This window comes from Belonocnema kinseyi, chromosome 3 (genome assembly GCF_010883055.1).
Source record: "Belonocnema kinseyi isolate 2016_QV_RU_SX_M_011 chromosome 3, B_treatae_v1, whole genome shotgun sequence".
Classification (NCBI taxonomy): Eukaryota; Metazoa; Arthropoda; class Insecta; order Hymenoptera; family Cynipidae; genus Belonocnema; species Belonocnema kinseyi.
In genome coordinates, this window is record NC_046659.1 from 92,389,430 (window position 1) to 92,414,185 (window position 24,756).

A 24,756-nucleotide genomic window follows, 5' to 3' on the forward strand; every position below is an offset into this window, starting at 1 on the left:
TCGAAAACTGATTTTCAAGCCATCAGGGGCCAACTCGAGCGGCCTGAAGCGGCCAGGCAAATTTTATGCGTGGTTATAGAATCCGGAGTCTCAATTGTCGAATTATAAAATATCCGAACTAGAAAATTTCCTAATATAAAAATTTTTTTAAATAAATGCGACGACTGAAAAATGAGGAAAAATAAAATTCTGGACATTTTAAAATTCTCGAATAATAGAATTCTCGAATATGAAAATTCCCGACAGAAAATTACCTAATTATTATATATCCGAAACTGTTCAAATGAGAAAATTCCCGAGTTTAAGCAATTACAATGTTTATTTACTTGTAAGATTAATTAAATTATTAAAATTAAAATTATATTCTAATTAAAACTTTTGTTATATATGAAAAAAAAAAGTTATTGTTTACATTTATGAATTTTATAATTCCACAATTTTCTAGTTAGAATATTTTTTTATTCTGCCGTTTGCTGTTACGAATTTTATTATTCACTAATTTTACAATTGTATATTATTATAAACTGTCGGGGAATTTTATTATTAGGAAATTTTCTAATTAGAAAATTTTATTATGCGGGAATTTTCTAATCAGGGAATTGTATTATACGGGAATTTTCCAATTCAAGATTTTGAAACTATCGGGAAATTTTATTTTTCGTGATTTTTTATCCGTCTAGAATGAAAAATAATTAATTATAATAATTTAATGAATTTTATAAATAAAAAAATGTTTAAATTCGAGAACTTTCTTTTTGGATATTTTTTAATTCGAAAATATGAAAAACTGTTCGGGAATTTTATAATTAAGAAATTGTATCATTCAGAATATTTATTATTCGGGAATTTTCTAATTCCGGAATTCTATTCTTAGGAACTTTTATTATTTCCGATTTTCCAATTCGGAAATTTTACAGTGTCAGGAATTTTATTTTTCGTGATTTTTCATTCGTCCTGAATTCAAAAATTGTTCATTGTAATAACGTTTAATTTTAATAATTTAATTAATTTTATGAATAAAAAAATAATTTTGCAAATTCGGGAATTTTATAATTTGGAAATTTTCTTTTTTTGTTATTTTATAATTCGGGAATTGCCGAATTCGGTAATATTATAAACTGTCGGGAATTTCATCATTCGAGAATTTTCGAATTCAATGATATTATAAACTTTTAAGGAATTTTATTATTCTGGAATTTTATAAATAGCGAATTTGATCATTAATAACATTTTTTATTCCGTAGTTTTATTTTTTAGATTATTCGGAAATTTTATTATTCGGGAATTTTATGTTTCTGGATTTTTTAGTAGTATCATTTTGAAACTTAACCCTTTAAAACTCTGCAAATTTATTTAGAATTGAAAGTCATAACACAATGATAATTAATAGTCTTGGATTGATGTAAGGGTTATAAAAAATGATTTTTTAATTTAACAAGATTTGTTGGATAATACTGAACAATTTTAATTTAGGAGCATTTTAAATTAAAGAAATGTAAATTTTAACGTTATTGTACCATTTTCATTCGAAATCCTTCATAGCTGAATATTTTTAAGTTAAATATGCTACACATTTCATCATTTTAACTTGATACTTCATACATTGCACAATTTAAAACAAAATAAAGTGAAATTGATTAATTATGAAACGAACACTTTAAAATGTTATAATTACATATTATTTCAAATTGAAACAAGTGATTGAAAAATAAAAAATGTTTCGCAACAATTTCCAAATGAAAATCTTCAAAGTTATTTATAACTGAGCCAATGTCAAGCGCGAAGTTTTAACAGTTAAACAGTTTTCAGTGTTTTAATGTGCAATGTTAAATTTTCGTTTTTTTGTTTGAAGGCCTCGGAATACAAATTATTCAATTTTAATTGCTTCTACTTTGAAATTATAAGTAGAATTTTAAAAATATTTTATTTCGACAGTTTAAAATTTTTAATTTCTCATTTATTGTTCCGCAGTAGATTTTGTTCAGACATTTTTGTTTCAATAGGTACTTCAAATTGTAAATTCAGTTTGAGAGCTTGGATTCTAAAATTTAAATGACCGGGAACAATTTTTTAAACCCGGGAAATGAGATTGAATGATATCGGGCTATGAAGTTGCCCATCGATTTAATATGTGAAAAAGGCATTTTCTTGCATGTTTATTTGACGGATAATAATTTTTTCGGTCATCTATTTGTCACCTATTTTTCACAGAAATGCACTTATTTACCTTTTTTAAATCTAATGATGACTGTAATCATAACTAAATAACATAAAAGTTAGAAAGTAGAATTAATTAGATTCAATGTATATGCAGTTTGATATTTTCTTATCTTGAAAATTAGATAAAAAATATACTTTTAAATACGAATTTATTGGAATACAATTATAATTAATCGATTTTCAATAATAGATTTCGATAATGATGGAGTGCTGGGTTTGAATGATTTGGAACAAACCTGCACACAATTGGTTCGAGGTGGATTAAGTTCTGAAGAAATAGATATGATTTGTGAAAAAGTTATTGAGGAAAGTGATATTGACAGTGACGGTGCCCTATCTTTTTTGGAATTTGAACACGTTGTGACCAGAGCAGCGGATTTCCTCTCGACTTTCCATTTGCGAATATAACTGCATTATTCATAAAATGTAAAGTGAAAAGGCGTCTTTTTCACTGAATGTAAAATTTATTTTTTCTGTCGCATCTATTTCCTAAATTATTATTTTGAAAATTAGAGTTGGCAGATGTTTTTATTATGAAACGTTTTCTAAATGAGAACATTTAAGAATGTATTCGACGATTTTTAAACGAAATTGAGTTTTCTTTAAAAGTCATACTTTATTGTTTTTTTTTTCACCTATGCAAGTTGAAAAATTAGGCTGTTGAAATTTGTAGTAAAATGAATTAATTATACTAAAATATTAAATTTGTTTATCAATCCGTCGGTAATTATAGACTTGTTACAAGTTTTTAAGAATTGGAGATATTATTATCAAAATAATTAAAAGATTGTACTAATATACTACAAATGTTACTTTTTTTTTGTTAAATAATGTTATTTTGTTTATAGAATAAATAAAAATATGTATTTCAGATGATTCTATTAATGATTTTTCTACTATTTTAATTTACAATAACAGGGAAAAATAATCGGTGCTAAGTCCATGGCCATTTGCATTAGATTATTATACTGTGTATATAGCGCAATCTATTTTTCGCACAATGTTTATTAAATTGATCCATACATCTACCCAAAAAAATATAGGTACTCAAAATCAAGGAAGCTAGAGTTTCGCACTTTGCTTATTTATTAAAAGTTTCTAGTTACTAAATTATATTATAAAAAAAATGTTTATGCAAATTTTTACAAATTACTGTAATACATAATTAATTTAAAACATATAAACTGCTTTAATTGCACTTTTTGCTATTTTTCACTGTATTAGATAAAACAACATGTATTTTTACATTATCATCAGAGAAGGCATTAGATTTGTGTAAAATTTTACCCCCCCCCCCCATTTTTGGTCAAATATCCACGTTTGGAGAACTCCTGAATCCGAAAAACTGTCTTTTACGAATGTATCTGTATGTATGTCCGTCTGCATGTCTCTCTGTGAACACGATAACTTTTGAACAAATTAATCTATTAGATTGGCCTTTGGTATACTCGTTTAGTGTTCTAAACTAAAGGTCAAGTTCATTAGCCAGCCATTTTGGATAAAAATGCAAAAAGTGGGCACATTTTGAATATTTTTGAGATAACTTTTTTTGAAATTTAAAGTTCTCTGTACGGTTATTCATAGTATTCAAAAGGCCAAAAAATTTATCCTAATGCCTGTTTTTATCAAATCAAAAATTACCATAGCTATAGCATTTGCAAAATTCCAAAAAACACACGAAAATGAACATTTTATGCCAAATAACGCACGATATGAAAAAAATTCAAGAGAAGAAAAATGTTGCTGTTTGAATGCCCTACGGGATTATTATAAAAACTTTTTGAATTTTCTTGAAAAATCCAAAATTCAAATTTTAACAGCATACAAAATAAATAAAAATACAAAACTCACAGTTTTCGGCCAAACTGTGCAAAATACGGTAAAAGATGATGAAACCAAAATTGTGTATTTAAAAAAGAACTACAAATTTGTTATCAACCACTTTTCAAAAAATTAAATTTTTTATGTTTTTAATACTATTTTTTTACGATTAGAACCAAAAACAGAACTATCAAAAAGTTATTCATGACAAATAAATCATTTTTACATTCTCATCAGAGGAGGTATTAGATTTTTGTAAAATTTGACCCCCTCCCCCCTCCAATTTTTATCCAAAGGTCCACCTTTTGAGACCCCATGAATCCGAAGAACAGGTTTTTACAAATGTGTTTGTATGTCTGTGAGCCTATTTTGGAAATTTTTGAGTCCACATTTTTTCATGATTCAAAAATTCTCTGTACACTTGTTCATGGTGCTTGAGAAGAAAAATGTTGAATATCGACAGCCCTACAAGATTATCATAACAACTTTTCGAATTTTTTCGAAAAATTGAAAATTCTGATTTTGACCGCACAAAAAATAATCAAAAACCAAAAATTGCCTTTTTTGGTCAAACTATTCAAGATAGGGAAAAAATGCTAAGACAAATATTATGCACCCAAAAAAATATCTACAAATTTGTTATTAATCACTTTTTTATAGGACACGCCGTTTTCGTTTAATTTATTAAAAAACATTGAAAATACACAAATTAAATTTTTCGACACACGACGCAAGCTAAGAAAAAACTAGTAGATAACATTTTTTCACCGGAAGCAGAGCAAACAAATTTTTATTAATGTTTTTTTTACATTCTCATCAGAGAAGGTATTAGATTTGTGTAAAATCTGACACCCCCCTCCCAGTTTTCGTTAAATGTCCACGTTTGAGACCTCCTGAATCCGAAAAATAAATTTTTACGAATGTGTCTGTCTCTCGATCTGTCTGTATGTATGTATGTCTGTCTATGAGCACGATAACTTTTGAAAAAATCATTCTATTAGATTGGCCTCTGGTACACTCTTTTAATGTCCTAAACTAAAGGCCAATTTTGTTAGCTAACCATTTTGGATATAAAATTCAAAATGTGAGCCCATTTTTACTATTTTTGAGATAATTTTTTTCAAAATCTTTCTGTACGGATGTTTATAGTATTCAAAAAGTTGAAAAATTTATCCTGATGACTTTTTTCATACAACCAAAAATTACCAGAATTAAAGCGCTTATAAAATTCCAAAAGACACACGAAAATGAACCTTTTAAGTCAAATAACAGACGATATGAAAAAAGGTATTTCAGTATTTCAAAGATTCTCAAATATATCAGTATGTCAGTCTAAATAATTTAAAAAACTATTCTTTATTTTTATTTTATTTTCAGAATTTAAAAATCTTATTATTACCATTGAATGATTAAAATCAACTACTTTTTGAAACCTAAAAATATTATAAAAATTATTTACATTAAAAATTAATTTTTGAAAATGAAAAATCATTCAAAGTTTTCCCATGAACTTCAAGGAAAAAAGTTTATTTTGATTTAACATATTTTTGACATTTTTGTAAATCTTTTGAAACGTTTTGAAATCTTTTTCAATTTTTTCTTAAAATTCATTTTTTTAATAAAAAGCTTTTAAAATTTGTCCAGTAATCTTAAATTATTTTTTTTATTCTTGAAAAAAGTTAAAATTCTTAAATAACTTCTTTCTTGTCAAACTCTTCAAAAATCTACAATCTACGTTAAACAATTTTTTTAAATCTTCTCAAGACTTAAATGATTTTCGAATCTTTGCTAACTTCTGAATATCTTTTGAAGTAATTCAGTTTTTATGACAAATTTTAAATACTACAGAATAAAAAAAATGTCTTAAAATTTTCCAAATTCTTTTTGGATATTTTGTTAAATCTTCAGAACTTAAAATATCGAATATTTTTTAGAGGTACCGATAGTGAATACATTTTGTGAATTTAGATATTCTAAGTTATTCTCAAATTTTATATCTCTCATTTCTTTGTAAGAGTGAAAAGTTTACAAATTATAGTGTGGTATAGCAAAATGTTAATAACGCAATTATTTCCCAATATTAAAAAATCATCTCTAATACAAATCTGCTCTTTGATCATCAATATTTAGAAACATTTGTGAATAAATTTCTTACATAAAATAAAATTATTTATTTGGAAATTTTAATTTACAAAAATGATGGTACAGAGTATTTGATAATTTTTTAGTCAATAGATATAAACTGAAAATAACCACTTACACAAATTAGACATTAAATATTTTGTATTGAAGTTGAAATAGCATATAAATTAAAGTTGGTTTACAAATTAAATTAAAATCTCAATTCATCATTTTTCATTTATTAATCAAATCTAAAAATTAGTATTGTTTAATAAATTTTGTAACCTTTAATAAACTAAGAAAATATATTCATTTTTTTACTTTTATTTGATCCTCGAAAAATTATAAATGTGAATAAAAAAGTAACTCACTTTAATTTCAAATATTTAAATATAACAAACTTTAAATATGTTGGATTTCAATTGCTGCTCAGTTGGTGTCTTTTGCACCAACCGTATAGTTCTTTGCAACGCAACGCTGTCAACCGATGAAATTTGTTTAAGCTTAATGTTTTAAAGAAACGAAGAAACCTGTTACTAAGATTAGTAAAAACTGGTAGCATTTAAAGATTTTTAATAGCTGAAATGTATTTGTCAAATTTTGTTATAGGACACAGGGAAATGTCACGGTTTTCTTGCTGTCAATGAATAAATTTATGTTTTTATTCTGCTAAAGAGGGTACAAACTGAAAGCAAATTGAACCTTTTAAATGTCGTAAGACGAGGACGAATGTTGATGTCAATTTAATTCTTTCCGTTAAGCATAAACATTTCAATTCACAACATTTTGAAATCAGCACTAGCTAAAGTTTCCGAAACTGGACATTTCTCTTTATAATTAACCATATGAAATATTACTTTTTAAATGTCACCCTCAAAAATCTGTTTTATACACTTAAAAGAATGGCTAGTTGGGCCAACTATTTAGTTTGTAAGATATCGTACTGCTATTTTATTAGTTGGGAAAACTATTTAATTAGTTGCCGTTACAAACTGAATAGTCATTGCAACTAATGAAATTGTTGTACCCACTAATAAAATAGCAGTATCAACTAATAAAATAGCAGTACGATATCTTACTAACTAAATAGTTGGCTCAACTAACCATTTTTTTAGTGTAGGATTCCGAAAAACCCCATAAATGAAAAAATTGGTTCTTTGAGTTTTTGGCGCTAATTATGCTTTTTTTGTGGTTTCATTAATGTACATTGTTTCTAATACATAGAATACTCTTTTATACTGTAATCAGATGTTCAAATAAATAGTTTAAACAATTTATTATTCTTCTTACTAATGTTCTCTTAGAATAGAGTTAGAAAGTCGCGGTTTTTCCACAAATTTCCACTTTTTGTTCAATTTTCAATTAGAGTTAGTTAATACTTAATTAATATTAACAAAAATATTTGCTTAAACAATTTATTATTATTGTTAATAATATTCTCTTATAATAATGTTAGAAAATTGCCTTTTTTATGAAATTTTTAACTTTTTGTCCACTTTTTATTTGGAGTAAGTTAATATTTAATTGAATTTAGCAAAAATAATAATGGTTTATACAAATTATTATTGTTTGTAGCTATTTTCATCTATATTAATACTACATAGTTGTGATTTTTTCCCGAAATTTTTAACTATTTATCTATTTTTCAGTTGTAGTGACTCAATAATTAAATAAACTTAGAAAAAATGTTTGTTTAAACAAATCTCACCTTTGATTTGGCTTCTTAGTCATGCACAAATAAAAAATCAGAGAGAATCATGTTTTAAACAATCTCTTTCTTTTTTGTGCATATATTTTTCTGAAATAAATCAGATATTTGTAAAATTGATATCTACGAGACGAGTACCGGAAGCAATTTGTTTGTCTGCAGTAAGTCTACCTTGTCGTCTAAAATATTATAATAAATTATTAGCTGACATTAAAATATGTGCAATTCCAAATTATACTTTTACGATTTTCAATAAACTTTTTGATGTAATTCAAGAGAAACCTGTCACAGGTCTTTACAGATATAATCATTCCACCTACTCCTAGTTATTCCATTATTTGTTTTTTTTTGTTGTGAAAGATAGCTTTTTTTAATTAATTTTTTTTAGTATTGGAAAAAGAGCAAAAAAAATCGCCCGTAAGAAATACAATTTCCGGTTTTATTTTCAGTCTTCTGAATAACTTTGAAGAATTCCATGCCCACGCCTCAAAATAATAAGGATTATAAACATGATATGAAATTTAATAAGTTAATACTGTTTTTAGCAGCACAGTAAATCCCCGAAATATTACTTATCAAATAAATAATCTATCGGGGATTATAAATAACTGTGAATATAAATAAAGTAAAGCATCTTTTTCGGCTCTAAAACCCTCTCCAGGCACATCATCTTGGTCTTCTAAATTAATCTTCTACTTCAAATTTTACTTGCCATATAGAAAAGAACACCGGCAACACGTAAACGAAGGCTGAATAGATTGAAGCCGAATGCAAATGAATATCGCGTAGGTGCACCACCCATGGCATATACATGGTTATGGAAAATAAAGAGTTTCCAAAATCCACTTCCGGTTCGAATAAAGCGAGTTTTCAAAAAAATGGAACTTGCATTGTTATGCCGTGACACCCTTCAACTATCTTTGTTAACTTGCATTAATTATTAATTTACAAAATAAAAAACGAGTAAAAATTGTAAATGTTTAGAAAAAACCGCAACTGTCTTGCATTATTACAGAAGAAGATAATTATAAAAATAATTTGTTTAAACAATATTTTTGCTACATTAAATTAATCATTAATTCACTCTAAGTGAAAAGTAGACACGTAGTTGATAGTTTCAGAAAAACAGCAACTTTCTAGCATAATTCAAATGGAATATTATTAACAATAACAATAAATTGTTTAAACTATTGATTCTGTTAACTTTAATTAATTAATTACCTCACTATCACTGAAAATTGGACAAAAAGTGGAACATTTTTCGAAAAACTGCAATTGTCTACCATTATTCTAAGAGAATATTATAAATCAATATGTTTGTTAGAATTAATCATAATATTTGTCTAAATAAGAACTGAATAAACGAGGAAAATAAAAAAAACACGCGGCTTTTTAACTTTAGCTTAAGAGAAAACAACTAAAAGCAACAATAAATTGCTTAAACAATTTTTTTAAACATCAAATTATCAGAATGAGGTAGCATTTTGTGTATCACAAACAATTTGCTTTAAAAACCCACTCAAAAATCATAATTTATCGCAAAAAACTCGTAAAATCCTTTTTTTTTATTTATGGGGTTTTTTCGTGACCATATAAAACAGACCTGTAAGGGTGATATTTAAAAAGTAATAACTATGTATTTTATTCATATTCTACAGAAGAAATGTTAAGTTTCAACTCGATTCACATAATATTGTTGATTCTGAATAAAATGTACAAATACGTCTTTTTTTTCTATGAGAAATACGTGCTAAACTTCATGAGGCTTGCGCCACCTCGAAATAACATTAAAAAATGTATTTATTTTTTTGTGGATTTGAACAGATTGCCGGGTGATATGCATAAATATTGGAGAAAAACTTTAGGCCACACTAATGCTCAGTCAAGCGTCACAAAAAAGGAGAGAGGGTCGCACACTCAGCGTGTTAGTTGCATCAGGTTGCGCCATGCGTCCAAATCCAACAGAAGTGTTTCATGAGGTTCTGTCTGTTTACGTTTAAGTTGCCCCGATTTAGGATCAAGAATATAGATAGATAGCGGGTTTTTCTGGAATTTGTTACTTTTTGTCCGCTATTTAGTTGCTTAAAAAATTGCTAAATATCTTTAAGAAACACAAATTTTATTCTCAATATCTCTTAATTGTATATCATTAATTCCGGAAAATAATAACTATGCATGCTTTACAGGGGAAAACAATCTAAGTAAAAATTGTTTAAATAATTGACGAATATACTTACAAATGATGTCACTCTCAGCATGTTTAAGTGTGTCATCGATTCCAGAACTTTTTACGATTTAAAGAAAAAGTTTTTAAAAAATGAAAATAATTTTAATAATTACCAAATATGTTAAATAGGAAGTACTACTCTTGATATTCCACAACTTTATATCATTTACCTCAAAAGAAAATAACTTTTCACGACTTACAAGGGGAAATTTTGTTTAAACAAATAATAATTATTTTAAAAATTCCAAATTTTTTAAACTATATTTGGAAATTTTTCACTTATATCAACTAAAAATGGTTCATGTTGAATAAATTCCAAAAAGTACCATCTTTAGCGTGAATTTGATAGAAAACTGCTATTTTGCATTTTTGGGGGCATTTTCCAGACAAAATAAATGAAATGGGTGGGGGGGGGGGCAGGTCAAAATAAAAAGTTATTGGGTGGAGTTTATAACAATGCTTCTTTTACCCATTTTTTCGTAAAACCGAGCTTTATCAAGGGCACGGGTTAACGTAACAAAGAAAAAGAAATGCGCATTTTTTTCGGAAAGCCAACAAATTGGAAGGGATTAATAAAAAAAATCGAAAGTAAAACTACACTATGTAGAAAAAAATTGGGAAAATATTAAATTTTAAAATTGCAGCGGCCCCTCCCTTTCACAATGCATAATCTTGCGTAATTTGTTTATGCAATCTGAATATACGCGCTTGTGATAATTTGATCCATCGATTACATACATTACAATACTACATACTTCATTCATTCATTTATGTTCGTTATATTGGGAGCTGATCAGTTCGATGAGCCCAATAGCAATAGCAATATAGGCAAAAGCAAAAGCCCATTGAGTTTTGGAGTCGAACCACGATCCTGATTTAGGTGGGGGATTTACTAACACTCGCTCCCATGCCAGCTGTGTCTCTATGTACACGCCACAGTGTGCCATAAGTCACACCACACTTAACATACTACTTGGCGTCACGTTGGTGTGCGTTTCCCTCCCTGCTCAAAATGTGTGCGCCGTGATGCGCCGGTGTCGATTTAGTGGCGTGACTCTGTACGTGTCTGCTGGTCGTTTGTCGCCCATTTTAAACTGTCACCTGCCAGGACAATTCAACTCCAATTCCAGATCCTTACTTCCATCCTGAAAATTCGGTCATTCCTGTCTGTTTGAACCAATTTGCAAAACGGCTCGAAGTATCTAAAAATCGGTGGTCAAGATGGCCGAAAAGGAAGTTCCGCCGGGGCCCTCGTCGCCGACCTCTGAAAACCAGGAGGCCGCACAACCTTTTCTCTCCAGCTTCGTCTCGGAAATTGTTCGAAGTCCTCTAAACCTCGCCTTGGTCGCAATAATCGCCTTCCTCGTATACAAAATTATCAAGAGCAAAACCAAGGCGGATGAGCCGGTCGAGCAAGTGAAGGAATTGCCAAAAATAAGGAAAGATTTTACCCTGGAGGAACTTAAACCTTACGATGGAACAGGACCCGAAGGTCGTGTCCTAGTTGCAGTCAACGGTAGCGTCTACGATGTCACGAGGGGTTCAAGGTTTTACGGCCCTGGTAAGTATTTTTCTCTAACTCTATAGAAGACCAACCTCACTTTTTGCTTCGTCATCAGCATTTTTTCCATACCCGCGTCATTTGCGACGCTCTTTAATTACTCTGTTCATTCACGATGAAATATTGCGGTCTTCTTTTCTGATGCATGATTGCTTTAATGATTTTATAACTATTTTCCTCCCAGAGTTTTATGAAAAGATTTTTATTAAGTGCTTTGCAAAGTAAGAAATTAGAGGGCTTGGTGCATTTATTTTTCCCTGTTTGTGTAATTGATAATTTCTAAAAATAGGAGGAAGTGTGTGTAATGTTTTTTTTCTTTCAATCCAGTCTGAATAAAGTATAAAGGATGCGTGTTTTAATCGATGTGCTGCTTTCATAAGCAGGGCAAAGATTATGACGTCTAGCTGGTTACTTTGCAAAAGGATGAAATTTCTATAAAAATATTCAAAGTAGGTGTTGTTCAGAGAGAAACGAGAGATAATTTTCAGTGGAAGGAGAGCTCTTATTTTCGAATTATGCAATACTATTTTTTATCGATTGACAGTTTTAATCGCTCGTTTGTTGAGAAGTTTCGCTTTTATCTGGGTTTTAATGTTGTATTGCGTTTGTCTTAAACGTTTCTATAAACTTTAAAATGATACTGATTGAAATTTAAAGTACTTTGTAATCTTATCTGGAATTATACATTATTGTTTGATTCTGAACCAATCTATATTTTATTGCATTTTACTATTAGGAAAGGAAATAATAAAAAAAATTACACTTTTCTAAAATTTATATAATTTTAAACGCACTGTCGAAATTTTCCGTAACTTAACACCTTTTCCAGCCCTTTCAGGGCTAACGTTACCAAATTTTCCATAATTCTAACCCATTTTCCAAATTTTGATTAACTTAAATTTTGTTTTCTTCCTCTGTTTTTATTTTGTATTTGTCTAATAAGCCGAAAAAGAGGCACTTTGAAAATTATTTATAAGAAAGCAAATTTAATTCCGATTTTAAATGAATTAAACATCATTCACTTACAATAAATATGTACATTGGAATATACTCAAGTATTTTAGAAACACAAAAGGAACATCATGATCAAACATATTTTGAAAATTATTAAATTCTTTTTATAAATGTATATTTGAGCGGAAATATGCCTGGACTAAAGTTGTTTAAAAATAGCTCTATTATTAATCGGAACAATGTGATTCATGTGTAATAATTTAGGGATTATAAACAACAGTTGATTTATTTTTACTTTTTTTATTTACAGGCGGACCTTATGCAGCATTTGGAGGAAGAGATGCTAGCAGAGGCCTAGCTACATTTTCAGTAGCTCCAGGAAAGGATGAATATGATGATTTGAGTGACTTAAACACTGCGGAAATGAATTCAGTGAGGGAATGGGAAGAGCAGTTTAAAGGTAATAGAAATTCTAAACCGATTTTATCAAGTCTAGAAGTTTTATTTTGATTTACTTACAAAATCTAACATTTATTATTTTATTAATTGCACAAAAAATAAACAATCTGAATGAAGAGATTTATTATTACAGTAAATCATACATAGATACTAAAAAAATGTATTGAAATTTGTTGTAAAACCTTTTGATCTCATTTAGTTTTACTCTGTCTTTTCAACAAAAAAAGCGAACCCGTAGATGTGAAGATTTTTTTCTGCAGCATCATTGTAAATAATTTAATGATATTTTTTCAAATTGTTTCACATTTTTCTATTAGTACATTTTAAAAATTTACTTCTTGTATTTTATAATTTGTATGTAGTAGGTAAAATTGTTAATATTCGAAAATCATAATAATATAAACATAAAGATAAAAAAATCTGCCCGCATCGCGGGTACATTCTCATCGCGCGCTGGGCGTGCGACGGTTGAATCTCGCACTTCGCGCTCGATAATAGGTTACCTCGCGCTTCGCGCTCGGATATTTATTCTTTGCATTTGCAATGCTTGAAAAAAACTTTATCAAAAAGATCTCTTTTAGATGGCAGTATTTATATGCGTCTTTATATTCTGAATTGTCTACTTAATTAAGTATAGTCAAAGATTAAGTTTCTCAAAGCTCTGTAGGCTTTGAGGTACACATTCTCATCGTGACACTCGCGCTGCGCGCTCGATTTCCGACAGACCTTTGTAAACAGTTTTTGTTGGATTTTTTCTCGTAACTTTTGTCGTTTTTCCACACATTTTTCTATTTTATTTTTTTCAACGTTATTTTTCACGAATCAAATAAAAAGTACGCGTCCTATCAAGAAGTGATGCTTAATGAAATTGTAGATCTTTTTGGGATAACCATTTTTGTTAATTCATCTTTTTTCGTATCCTGCATAGTTTGTCCACAAAATGGAATTTTTTATTTTCCATTATTTTTTCTGCAATCAAAATTTGAATTTTCGATTTTTTAAGGAAATCCAAAAATTGGTTATGATAATCTTGTAGGGCTTTCAAAAAGAAAGGTTTTTCTTCTCTTGACTTTTTTTCATATCGTGCGTTTTTCGGCTTCAAATTTTGATTTTCGGTTGATTAAAAAAATGTTGAAAACGCTATAACTTTGAGAATTTTCTTTTTATCGAAAAAAGTCATAAGTATAAATTGTTTGTTCTTTTTAATACTATAAATATCCGTACATAGAATTTTCAAATTCAGAAAAAAGTGGTCTCAAAAATTTTCAAAATGCGCTCACTTTTTGAATTTTCATCCAAAATGGCCGGTTCACGAACTCGTCCTTTCTTTTAGGACCTAAAAAAAGTGTGCCAAAGATGAATTTGATTCGTTCATTTTTTCGAGAGTTATCGTGTTTACGGACGGACGGCCGGACGGACAGGCAGACGCCATCGTGAAAACCTGATTTTCGGATTCAGGGTGTCTCGAAACGTGGAGATCCGTTGAAAAAGTGTGATGTCAAATTTCCGACAATTCTAATAGTTTTTCTCAATCATAAATGATGAGAATGTAATAATGTAATTAGTATACAAATATAATATGTAATGTTCTAGAAAAGTGTTTGAAAACTAGTTAAATAACATATGGAAAACCATTAATACTTTGACTAGCTTAATTTAATTTAATCATTCATTGAACCTACTGACTTCAAAATTTCAATTTTATTCAGCTGTGCATTAAACATTAGTTCAATGTTCAAGGTCTCATTTCAACGTCTCAGTATAGTTTTACAAAGAATTGTAAACTTGTATTTTATCCTAAAGTTATAAAAGCTTCGAATTCGTCATTCTTATTGATATTGCTTTCAGAAATCCAGATTATTTCACCATTAGAAATTAAGAGGGCTTCGAAAAAAATAATTTTAATTTTTTAATAGCTAAGAAATTTCAAGTTGGAAGCGTTCAAAAATGAATTTTTTTTACACCTGAAAGTGGTCAAAAACAGAAAATTTGGAGTTAATTGATTTTAGATAGAAAAGTTCACAATTTAAAAATAGAATTTCTTCTAATTTGAACGATTTATTATAGAAGATTTTTAAATTCGAACCGGGAATTACATTTCAAATTTTCGACAATTATATGATTTTTATTATTCGTGATAACAATACGAATAAATTCAAATGTTTATGGTTTTAATCTCTAATGCATATGATAACAAATTATTCGGAATTTATAACAATTAAAAACCATGTTTATGGTCTCAAAAATGTATTTTCTAAGATATATAATTCGTAAATAATTATAATAAAATCTACTTTATTTCATAAGTCCTTTTTCATGAGAGCCTTTCTAAAATTTTTGGAACATTTTTATATTTTAAAAGATACGTAGATTAGTGATATTTGTTTAATAACCTTGTAGATTATTTTCGGATATTAAATCAAAATTAGTTATCTGAATCTTTTGGGTTACGATCTTAAGTTATTTGATCTGAAATTGTTTAGAAATGGGAAATAATATAAAAAACAAATAAACAGAAATAAAATAAATAATTTCTGAATTAATATTTTTTAAGCTTTAAATTTAATACTTTGAAACTTAATAAAGATCCACTTATAATTGAGTTTTGATCGAATATTTTAATTTCCATAACTTTCAAACATTTCTTTTGAACCGGGAAATGGCCGGGAATTGTGTTCCTTGATTAAAACTGACACCATGAATAATTATTAATTTTATTACTAAGTGTTTTTTACACTGAGTTTGTTTTAAACTCTTTGTAATTACAATTAAACTGTCAATAAAAAGTTTAAAATAGTTTTTTTTGCAATTAATCTTCAATAATTATTTATTATTTAATCGCTAATAGCAAAGGCATAGAAGATTTATTATATTTTCCATATTATGTTTTAAAAAATTTCCAGAATAATGATCTATTCTGAATTAAATGATTTCGTATTGATCACTGTATTAAAAATACAATAGTTTCAAATTTTCAGCCTTCTAAAACTAATATTTATTAGCTGAAATATTGTTAAAAGAGTAGAAGTATTGTAGCTTCCTCATTATTTAAAAAATAATACATTATTCAGGTCAGGGATGAGTCAGGGAATTTTTTAACGCGTATTGAAATTTGTTTTTAAAATGATAATATAAAATTAAATAACGATGTTTTTATGTGTAAAACTAAACCTATATTACACTAATCTGAAGAATATATATTTTATTAAAAATATTAATAAGTTAAATCAAGAGTGGCAGTACAGAACTAGTAGATCAACAACAATTTTCCGAAAATGGGTTTATTTGTATAAAAAAATCTTTAAGCATTAAATACATGTAGCGTTAAAGGGTTTGTTAAAATTCTCATTCTTTCATACAGTAATATAAATAAATATTAATTTAAATTTTAACTATAATTGTCATCGATATTTTTTGTACTTATTATTATTTATTTTTATTTTATCGGGGCAGAACAAATTTTTGTCATCGATTATTCTTATTGAACGTTTGCATATCTCGGAAACAAGTTTTTGTTTTTGTAAAAAATTGAAAAATCGATTTTTAATATGTGCAGAAAGCCGGTTTTGAAAAGCTGTGAAATTGTAACATTAAAATTCATCGACAATTTACTCTGAATTGGCTAACTTTTTGAAATCAAACTTTTTTGAACCGCATTCAGGCTCAATATTTTGGGAATAAGTTGTAATTTCTATTGAAACTGACGATTTTACATTTTATTTATCGCAATCCGCAACCGAGACATTTTCAATTTGTGACAAGTGTCAGTCAGATTGTTAATTGACATATATTTTTTCGAAACTGGATAACTTATTTCGATCAAATTTTGCTGTTCAATCCGCAAAACGCCATCTTGAAAGTGGATTTTTGTTGTCTTATCTTTAAGTGATTATTTTGATTTTACAGAATGTTTTTCGATCTCCAATGAACATAATAACATTTTTTTATTTATTCATCAAATGCATGGGCTGTAGCAACACATATAAAACTGATTAATTTCGTTTTTAGCGTTTTTTAGCATAATTATCAAATTCCTAAAAGCTTTCACCATTAAGAAATGTCTTGTTCTTTTATAAAGCTAATTTCATCGGGATAAAGCAGGGAGAGAAATATTACATTGGGGCCTTTCCCGTATTTCATCATTCGGAAATTTTTTAATGTTTGAAAGTTTCCAACTAGAAATTGGATAATTTTCAAAGTGTTTAGAATAATTAAACTTTAAAGGTTCACAATATTTAAAATTCTGCAATTGTCAACGGTGACAATGACTACAAATTTCAACAATTTTAATTTAAAATTATAGCTTTGAATGTTTAATTGTAAAACGGGTCAATCTTTGCGGTCTTGAAAGTAACATTTAGACTTAAAATTATTTTTTAGAGTAATTTTTAGATATTGATTTTTAAGTTTCAGAATATTGTAGTTTCAAATTACAAATTTCAGGACCATTTCGTTATTAAATATTTCAAAATTTCATATTAGAAGGCTTGATAGTTTTGAATTTAATAATTTGATATGTAAATATAAAGCAGTTTCGAATTGAAAAGCTTGAAATTGTACCTTATAATATTTTTGTTTCATTCCTAATGTTACCGATTTAAAATTACTATTTATTTTGAAAGTTTTTCTTAGAGTATTTCAATTTATTTTTTTATTTAAAAAAAATGATCTAATTAGCTTTAATGTTAAATTATAATTTTATTATGTAATAAAAATTTAAAATTCTAGATTTTCAGAAGGTTCAACTTTAAAAGATTCAAATTAGTTTAATGGTTTAATTTTTAGCACTTTGACTTATATAAATTGTACAATACAATTCCTATTTCTAATCAAATTGTCCAAAATCTTTCGTATATTTTTTTAAATTTCAGGCGCTTATAATTCGAAATTATTAATTATTGATTCAAAAATATTTAAAACCTTATAATAAATTTTTGTTAATAATGGATTTTTAAATTTGTGTGTTTTTATTTTAGGAAATATAAATCCAGAGACATGAATGCGCGATTTGCGCGCGTGCATCTATTGCTAGTGTCTAATAAAACGCATCCTTATATTTTATTTTATTAGATTAAAAAATGTCCTTATTCTACTTATTATAGAGTCAAAATTCCTGAAGTGGGCACGACATTTTTTGTGAAGTCATGAAAATTAAAAATTGTCGCACAGTCGTCAAGTGCACATCAATTCAATAATATTTCACCCAATAGTTTTTTTCAAAATTCAATTGTTTACTACTTATTTTTGCAATTAAATATTTTATGGATTTTTTAAAATTCGATTACGTCCAAACTAAAGCTGAAAAAATTTAAAAAAACAGGCCTAACTCACAATAAATAAACTTCAAAACAAAATAAAAAAAGTATGGGGAAAAGTTTATTTAAGTCATTTTTTAATCATTTTTTTATAACCAAATTCAATTTTTACTCAGTGCTCCATCTCAAATTGAAATTTTTTATGAGGTATGTAGTAAATATTATTTGCAACACGAAAATTCAGGAAAGGTTTTGTGATCTCAATGGTCATGTTTAGCATAATTATCAAATTTCTATAAGCTTTTATCGTTAAGAAATGTCTTGTCCTTTTATAAAGCTACTTTCATAAATTAACGAAGATCGTTACCCGGGAGAATCGAGATAAAGCAGGGAGAGAAATATTATACCGGGAGCTTTCTCGAATTTTGTAATTTTTGAAAGTTTCCAGCTGAATGCAATTTTCAACGGTGAAGTTGACAGTGGCTTTTTGAATAGTCGATTACGTCCAAACTAAAAGCTGACAAAATTTGAAAAAAAACAGACATCTCACAATAAGTGAACTTCTAAACAAAATTAAAACCGATGGAAAAAAGTTTTTTTTAAGTCATTTCTCAATAATTTTTTTATTAAAAAATGCAATTTTTACTCAGTGCTCCATCTAAAATTGAAATTTTTTGATGAGGTATGTAGTAAATAGTATTAACAACACGAAAATGTAGGAAAGGTTTTGTGATCTCAATGGTAAGTGCTAAAACAATCAAATTTTCGTTCACGTTGTGAACGAAAATTGACTACCAAATGCTAGACAAAGCATGGATGGAACAACGGCGGTTTGCGTGAGTCGCTAACAAAAATTTGATTCTTTTAGCACTTACCGTTGAGATCACAAAAACGTTTTTGCATTTTTATGTTGTTAATTATATTTACTGCATAATTCTAAAAAAATTCCATTTGAGATAGAGTGTTCAGTTAAAATTGCATTTGTTTATAAAAAAAGATCTAAATAAACTTTTTACCATAGTTTTATATTTTGTTTAGAAGTTCATTTATTGTGAGGCATGTCTATATTTTTTCAAATTTTTCAGGTTGTAATTTGGGCATAATCAATTTTGCAAAAAAAAAATCATGAAATATTTAATTTGAAAAATAAGTAATAAACATGAAAAAACTATGGGTTTCGCAAAGAGAATTTTTTTTTCTAAACCGGGAGGCGAAAAATTTTAAAATAGTGATCACCCTAAAAGTAGCGTTTCTACACATTTATTCATAACTGTGTATGAAATTTCCCCAGAATAGTTGCGGATTTGAAAAATGTATTTAGGCTCCTCAAGTCCATTTTTGTCTAAAATTGCACTTTCTTAATTTCCGCTCTTAATGGATTATTTCACGTTGAAATGTAAAAGGATAAAAATGCAATTAAAAAAAAAAGCAATTATTTTTTAAAAATGTGCTTGAGAGTGACATTTTAACACAGAAAAAAAACAATTTGTAGGAGAGTCGTTAAAAAAACAAAGTCTTTTGCGGACAACTTATCACAACTTATTCCTTTTCTTTTAAATTTTCCGATTTCTTAATAAAATTAGTTTATTACAATTTAACAATTCACAAATGGACAATTAAAGGGTTTATCCGAATATTATGTAAACTAAATGTCATAGTTCTGTATTAAAAAAAATTATACCTGGAAATATCTAGATATACCTTGAAAAAACCTTGAATTTTTAAGGGTTTTTTAATTCAAAATTTGAGTAGACACACCCTGAATTAGAGAAATATGAATGAAGTTGTGTTTTTGCAGAGAGGTACGACTATGTGGGCAAACTTTTGAAACCTGGCGAAGTTCCAACAAATTATTCAGACGAAGAGGAAGAAGGAAGCCAAGAGACGCAAGAACCCAAGACCGATGAAGAACCAAAGGCAAAGGACGATTGACCGATTGAACGTAAATTCGGAGTGAAATACCTTGAAGTAGACACCACGCACACACTGTTGTTTCAAAAAATTCAGAATTATTGCCTAAGAATACAATTATGAACGTTCGGCTGGATATTTTACTACTTTGTCGCGTTATTCAACTAAAGTGAGAGAGAGAGAGAGAGAACGTCTGTTGAAAAATCCAGAATTCTATGAATATTTTAGAATGGTGTTGTGGGTTAAAAGTCGAACTGTCCATTTACATTTGAAGTGGATTTATGTCAGTTAAAGTGTTTTTTACACGTGTACAAAAAATTTTTTGAATACCTACAATATTCCTTTTAGCTCAACTAAATCGAAAGTTAAATCTTTGAGTCGAAATTCAGCGTTTTTGAGGAATTTTATACACTTTACGATTATTTAAAACTGTGCCTAAAGTATGATAGGCAAGTTTACTGAAGCATTATTTCCTGTATAAGGAATTAAAATAGTGAATACGCGAAAAATTGTGCGATTTATTTTCCGCATCAGTGAATTGTACATTTTATATTCAATATTGCACTGCGAAAAGGCTTTTACAACTTTTCTCAGACTTTAATTTCAAATGGAAAAAATACTGTACGCTGATATTAAATTTTTTGTACTCTTGTAGATTGATATTGCTTTTAATCGAGTTTATTATGTTATATTATATTACTTAATAACGGTGTACTGCAATAATTTCGCTTGTGATCTCGCTAAATTTCTAAAATTAAACTCACTTTTACACGCAGTGCAAAGATTCGTGATTATTTATTTTTAGTCCACGATAGTCGATCGAGCATGTTTGCAATGCGAAGGTATTCGCAATAAATTTTTTTTACTAATCTAAGATACTTTAAAATTTGAATTAGACAATGGGAAATTACGAACGAAGCGAATAAATGCGGAACAAGTTGTCGATAATTTAAAAGATCACTTAACGATTACTTTTTGTAGTTTTTAATTCATAATTAAAAGTTTCATCGCTCTGTTCCATTAATTTTCCATTCTATCTTTTATCACATTAGTTGTTATTGTTTATCCAGGAGTAGGTAACGTTTTAACGTTATTTTACTTGTAATCATCGGAAGGAAAGCAGTTTGAGGAAGCCAAATGCACTGTTAACTCTTAGCTTTTAAAGAAAAAATATTAACAAGGGCTGAATGTGTTAAAAGGGGAATTCGTTTTAACTATTTGCATTCACTCGCCTTTTTTACGATGTGAATGTGTATACTTGTATAAAAGAAAGCGAAAATTGTTTTGTCCAGTTCGCAATTTTTTAAAACGTTTTTTCCACTAATTACATAAGAAAAGACTGACAATTCCAGCAGCTTAAGTTTTATCCATAAGCTAAAGTATGTTTGATTTTTTATTATTATTCCTCGGACATTGTCTTTTGTGAGCGAACTTTAAGATAAATTTATTGGAGAACTGTGGAAAGCAAAGAAGGAGCGAGTTGAAGTTGTAGCAAAATTTATGCAAGAAAGATGTAATGTCGTGAACGCCCTGAATCAGAAAAAGACATGATACTATCTTAATGAAAGAATTGATTCAAATTCGTCTTTTTTTATTCGGAGCAATTGACAACTCCTCAGTTACTTTTCTATCAATTACTTCCACTTCATGCAATATCACAGCTGTTGGAAAAGAGTGTTTAATTTAATGAAGAGATATCGCGGTTAAGCTTTTATACACTTTATGAAGCTATTCTGTGTATCGCAAATCAGAGTCAGATTCATGGATTCCACCGCTAGCTGTACAATGTAATTTATAATATAAATTATTATATATATATAAGTTATATATTATATAACTTTATTGTACTCTACTCCAGGAATAAGTTATCATTTTAATTATAAACGGGAAGGTACTGAATTTTGTCTTGTTATAATGTCGTACCAGAAAGTTACTTCAATTTTTGTTAATTAAACTGCTGTTTCCTTTCAACTCGGGATTTTTTTTTCATCATATTCCAATCCTTTTTTGCTTTATAAGTTTAATTTTGAAAAAAATTACGATAACTCGGAAAATATTTTCTAACTTTTTTGCTAATTGGTTAAAATAATAAGTCCGACATCTCAACGCAACGGAAAAAGAAACTAATTGAAAATAAAGCACACACATTTTTAACGAAGCTATAATTTTCAAGAAAAAAAGATATATTTTTCTTTAAATTTTAGTTGAATTTCAAACCAAGAATATTAATTTTTTGTACCAAAAAAGACGAATTTTCAACAAATTACATAATTATTCAACTAAACACTTTGCACAGAGGATGTGATGTTACAACATATTTGATTTGATTCATTTTTAGTTTATATTTTTTTCGTTTTTCAAATTTGTAACTAAATACTTGAATTTTTGGAACTAAAAAAGATGAATTGAATAGTTACATTTTCATTTTTTAAATTGCTGAATTTTCGAACAAATAATATGAATATTCTACAAAATAGGTGAATTTTTAGTTAGAAAGTTGTATTTTTAACCAAAAAATTTGTATTGTAAAAAAAGAAGATTTTTAACAAACTAGATCAACTTTTAATCACATAGTTGAGTTTGCTGACAAATTGTTGAATTTTGGAGCCGAAAAAACGAATTTTCTACCAAACTGTGGAATTTTGAATAAGAACATAAGTTTCAACATCGGTTTTGACAACAACAAAAAATTTTAACTAATCAACCCGCTTCGCGAATTTGCTAACAAATTGTTATATTACCTAGCAAAAAATACGAATATCCTGCATATATTTTATTACATTAAAAAATCGATATTCTACCAAAAAATAAGATTTTTTAACAGAATACATCAACTTTCTACCTAATAATTAAATTTGCTACCAAATTTTTAAGTTTTTGAGCCGAAAATAAGAGTTTTCTATAATACATTGGAATTTTCCATAAAAATTCAGGTTTCAACCGAAATAAATTAATTTTTAACCAAAACACTTCATTTTGAACCAAAAAGTTGATATTCTACAAAAAAAGGGGAATTTTCTACAAAACAATTGAATTTTCTTCCAAAACAGTTTTGGTCAGATAGTTGCATTTTTAATTTTCAACAATAGGATTGAATTTTGAACTAAGTAATAAGATTTTGAATTAAAAAGTTGAATTCTTCACTAAAAATTGCATATTAGACATTTAAATGGAAGGAACTTTTATAACGTATAGACTAAAGAATTACACTTTAAATAAACATTCAAGTTCATTTTTTATACTTTTAAAACATTAGGTTGATCGTAGGTAGGTAAATGAATGAATTAATTAGAATTTTATTTCAACGCCATTGCCAAATTCTAAACAATATTCGCTGTACAACGAAACAAGGACTTTTGTAATAACAATTAATGTAGATCAAAGTCTTGTGCTGCATTTTGCAATTTTATTGTTTAAAAATTATCTGATCATAGTGAATAGGGTTTAAATAGAGATCTTAACATTTTTAATATTTTATAAAATTAAATTATTCAAAAAAGAAAATTTCTACATTAAAAAGTAATCTCGTTAAAAAAGAAACATACAAAATTATATTTTTCGTAGAAAAATTTGGTCATCGTGAACATTTTTTCCCCAAAATTTGTATTTAATTAATAGTAATTAATTAGGATTTTATATGATTCCCCTATCATCGCGCCAAGCGCTTTAAATTAACAAAAAATTTATCACGAAATTGTAATTTTTTAACTTTGAAAGGTTAGCAGTAAAAAAGAATACTTAGCGATGTTAGATCTTAAATTCTGAAAACATTGTCTGAAATTAAGAAGATATTCAGATAAATCATTTGCTTAATTTATGCTCATCTAAATTTAAGGTATAACATTTTCGAATAATATTTTTGTACTCATGGAAATTTCTTTTAGTTTTTTAAACTGATTCAGTTATAAATTGATCAATTTTAAATACTTTAGTTTAAAAATGGTTGAATCCAAACGCTTCAAAGTTAAAATATAACAAAAATTAAACGTGCCTGATTTATTAATTTTGAACATTTCCTTTGTGAACGGTTTAATTAAAAACTGTTTCAATTTCTTCCGTGTTGAAAATTTTCCCCCACTTTCCAGGTTCCGCTATTAGAAACAAAAAAAGATCTATTCAAATCGAAATTTCAGTACGCACAGGCACGGTTTTTTAAAATTTTGAATAATTAAATTTTGAATGCTTTAATTTTAACAATTTTAACAATTCAAACTGCAATAACATCTTACACATTTAAAAAATAAAATTGCTCAGTTTCAAATCAGCGCATTTTGATATATGCCCAAGGTGTATTTTTAAAAATTATTTATAAATTTTAAACATATTTGAAAATATTTAAATAAACCTACAAAACCAAGTAGAAGGCATTTTGTCGATTATTTAAGAAGATATTGTCAAAATAGTGCAAATTTCAATATTTTTTCTAAAATAAAAATCAAGATTATTATAATAAACATGTTTAAACTTTGGACAAATTCGAAAAAAAACTTTAAGAAAATAATAAAATTAAATAAATATT

General features: G+C 27.6%; 2 protein-coding genes across 2 annotated transcripts in view; both read left to right on the forward strand.

The window, feature by feature from the left end:
• The window catches only part of LOC117169054 (calcium and integrin-binding family member 3), an 11,878-nt gene extending 9,009 nt beyond the window's left edge, over positions 1-2,869 (forward strand). Inside the window, exon 5 of the mRNA XM_033355152.1 lies at positions 2,411-2,869. Within this exon, the coding sequence (XP_033211043.1) occupies positions 2,411-2,628 (218 nt within the window). The 3' untranslated portion in view covers positions 2,629-2,869. The remainder of the gene's footprint in view (positions 1-2,410) is intronic.
• An 8,204-nt stretch (positions 2,870-11,073) lies between these two features.
• Positions 11,074-21,261, forward strand: LOC117169051 (membrane-associated progesterone receptor component 1-like). The gene is made up of 3 exons (XM_033355143.1): positions 11,074-11,658; positions 12,923-13,072; positions 20,125-21,261. Exons 1-3 carry the CDS (start codon positions 11,319-11,321, stop codon positions 20,256-20,258), a joined length of 624 nt encoding a protein of 207 aa, XP_033211034.1. The 5' UTR covers positions 11,074-11,318; the 3' UTR covers positions 20,259-21,261.
• Positions 21,262-24,756: the final 3,495 nt, after the last annotated feature.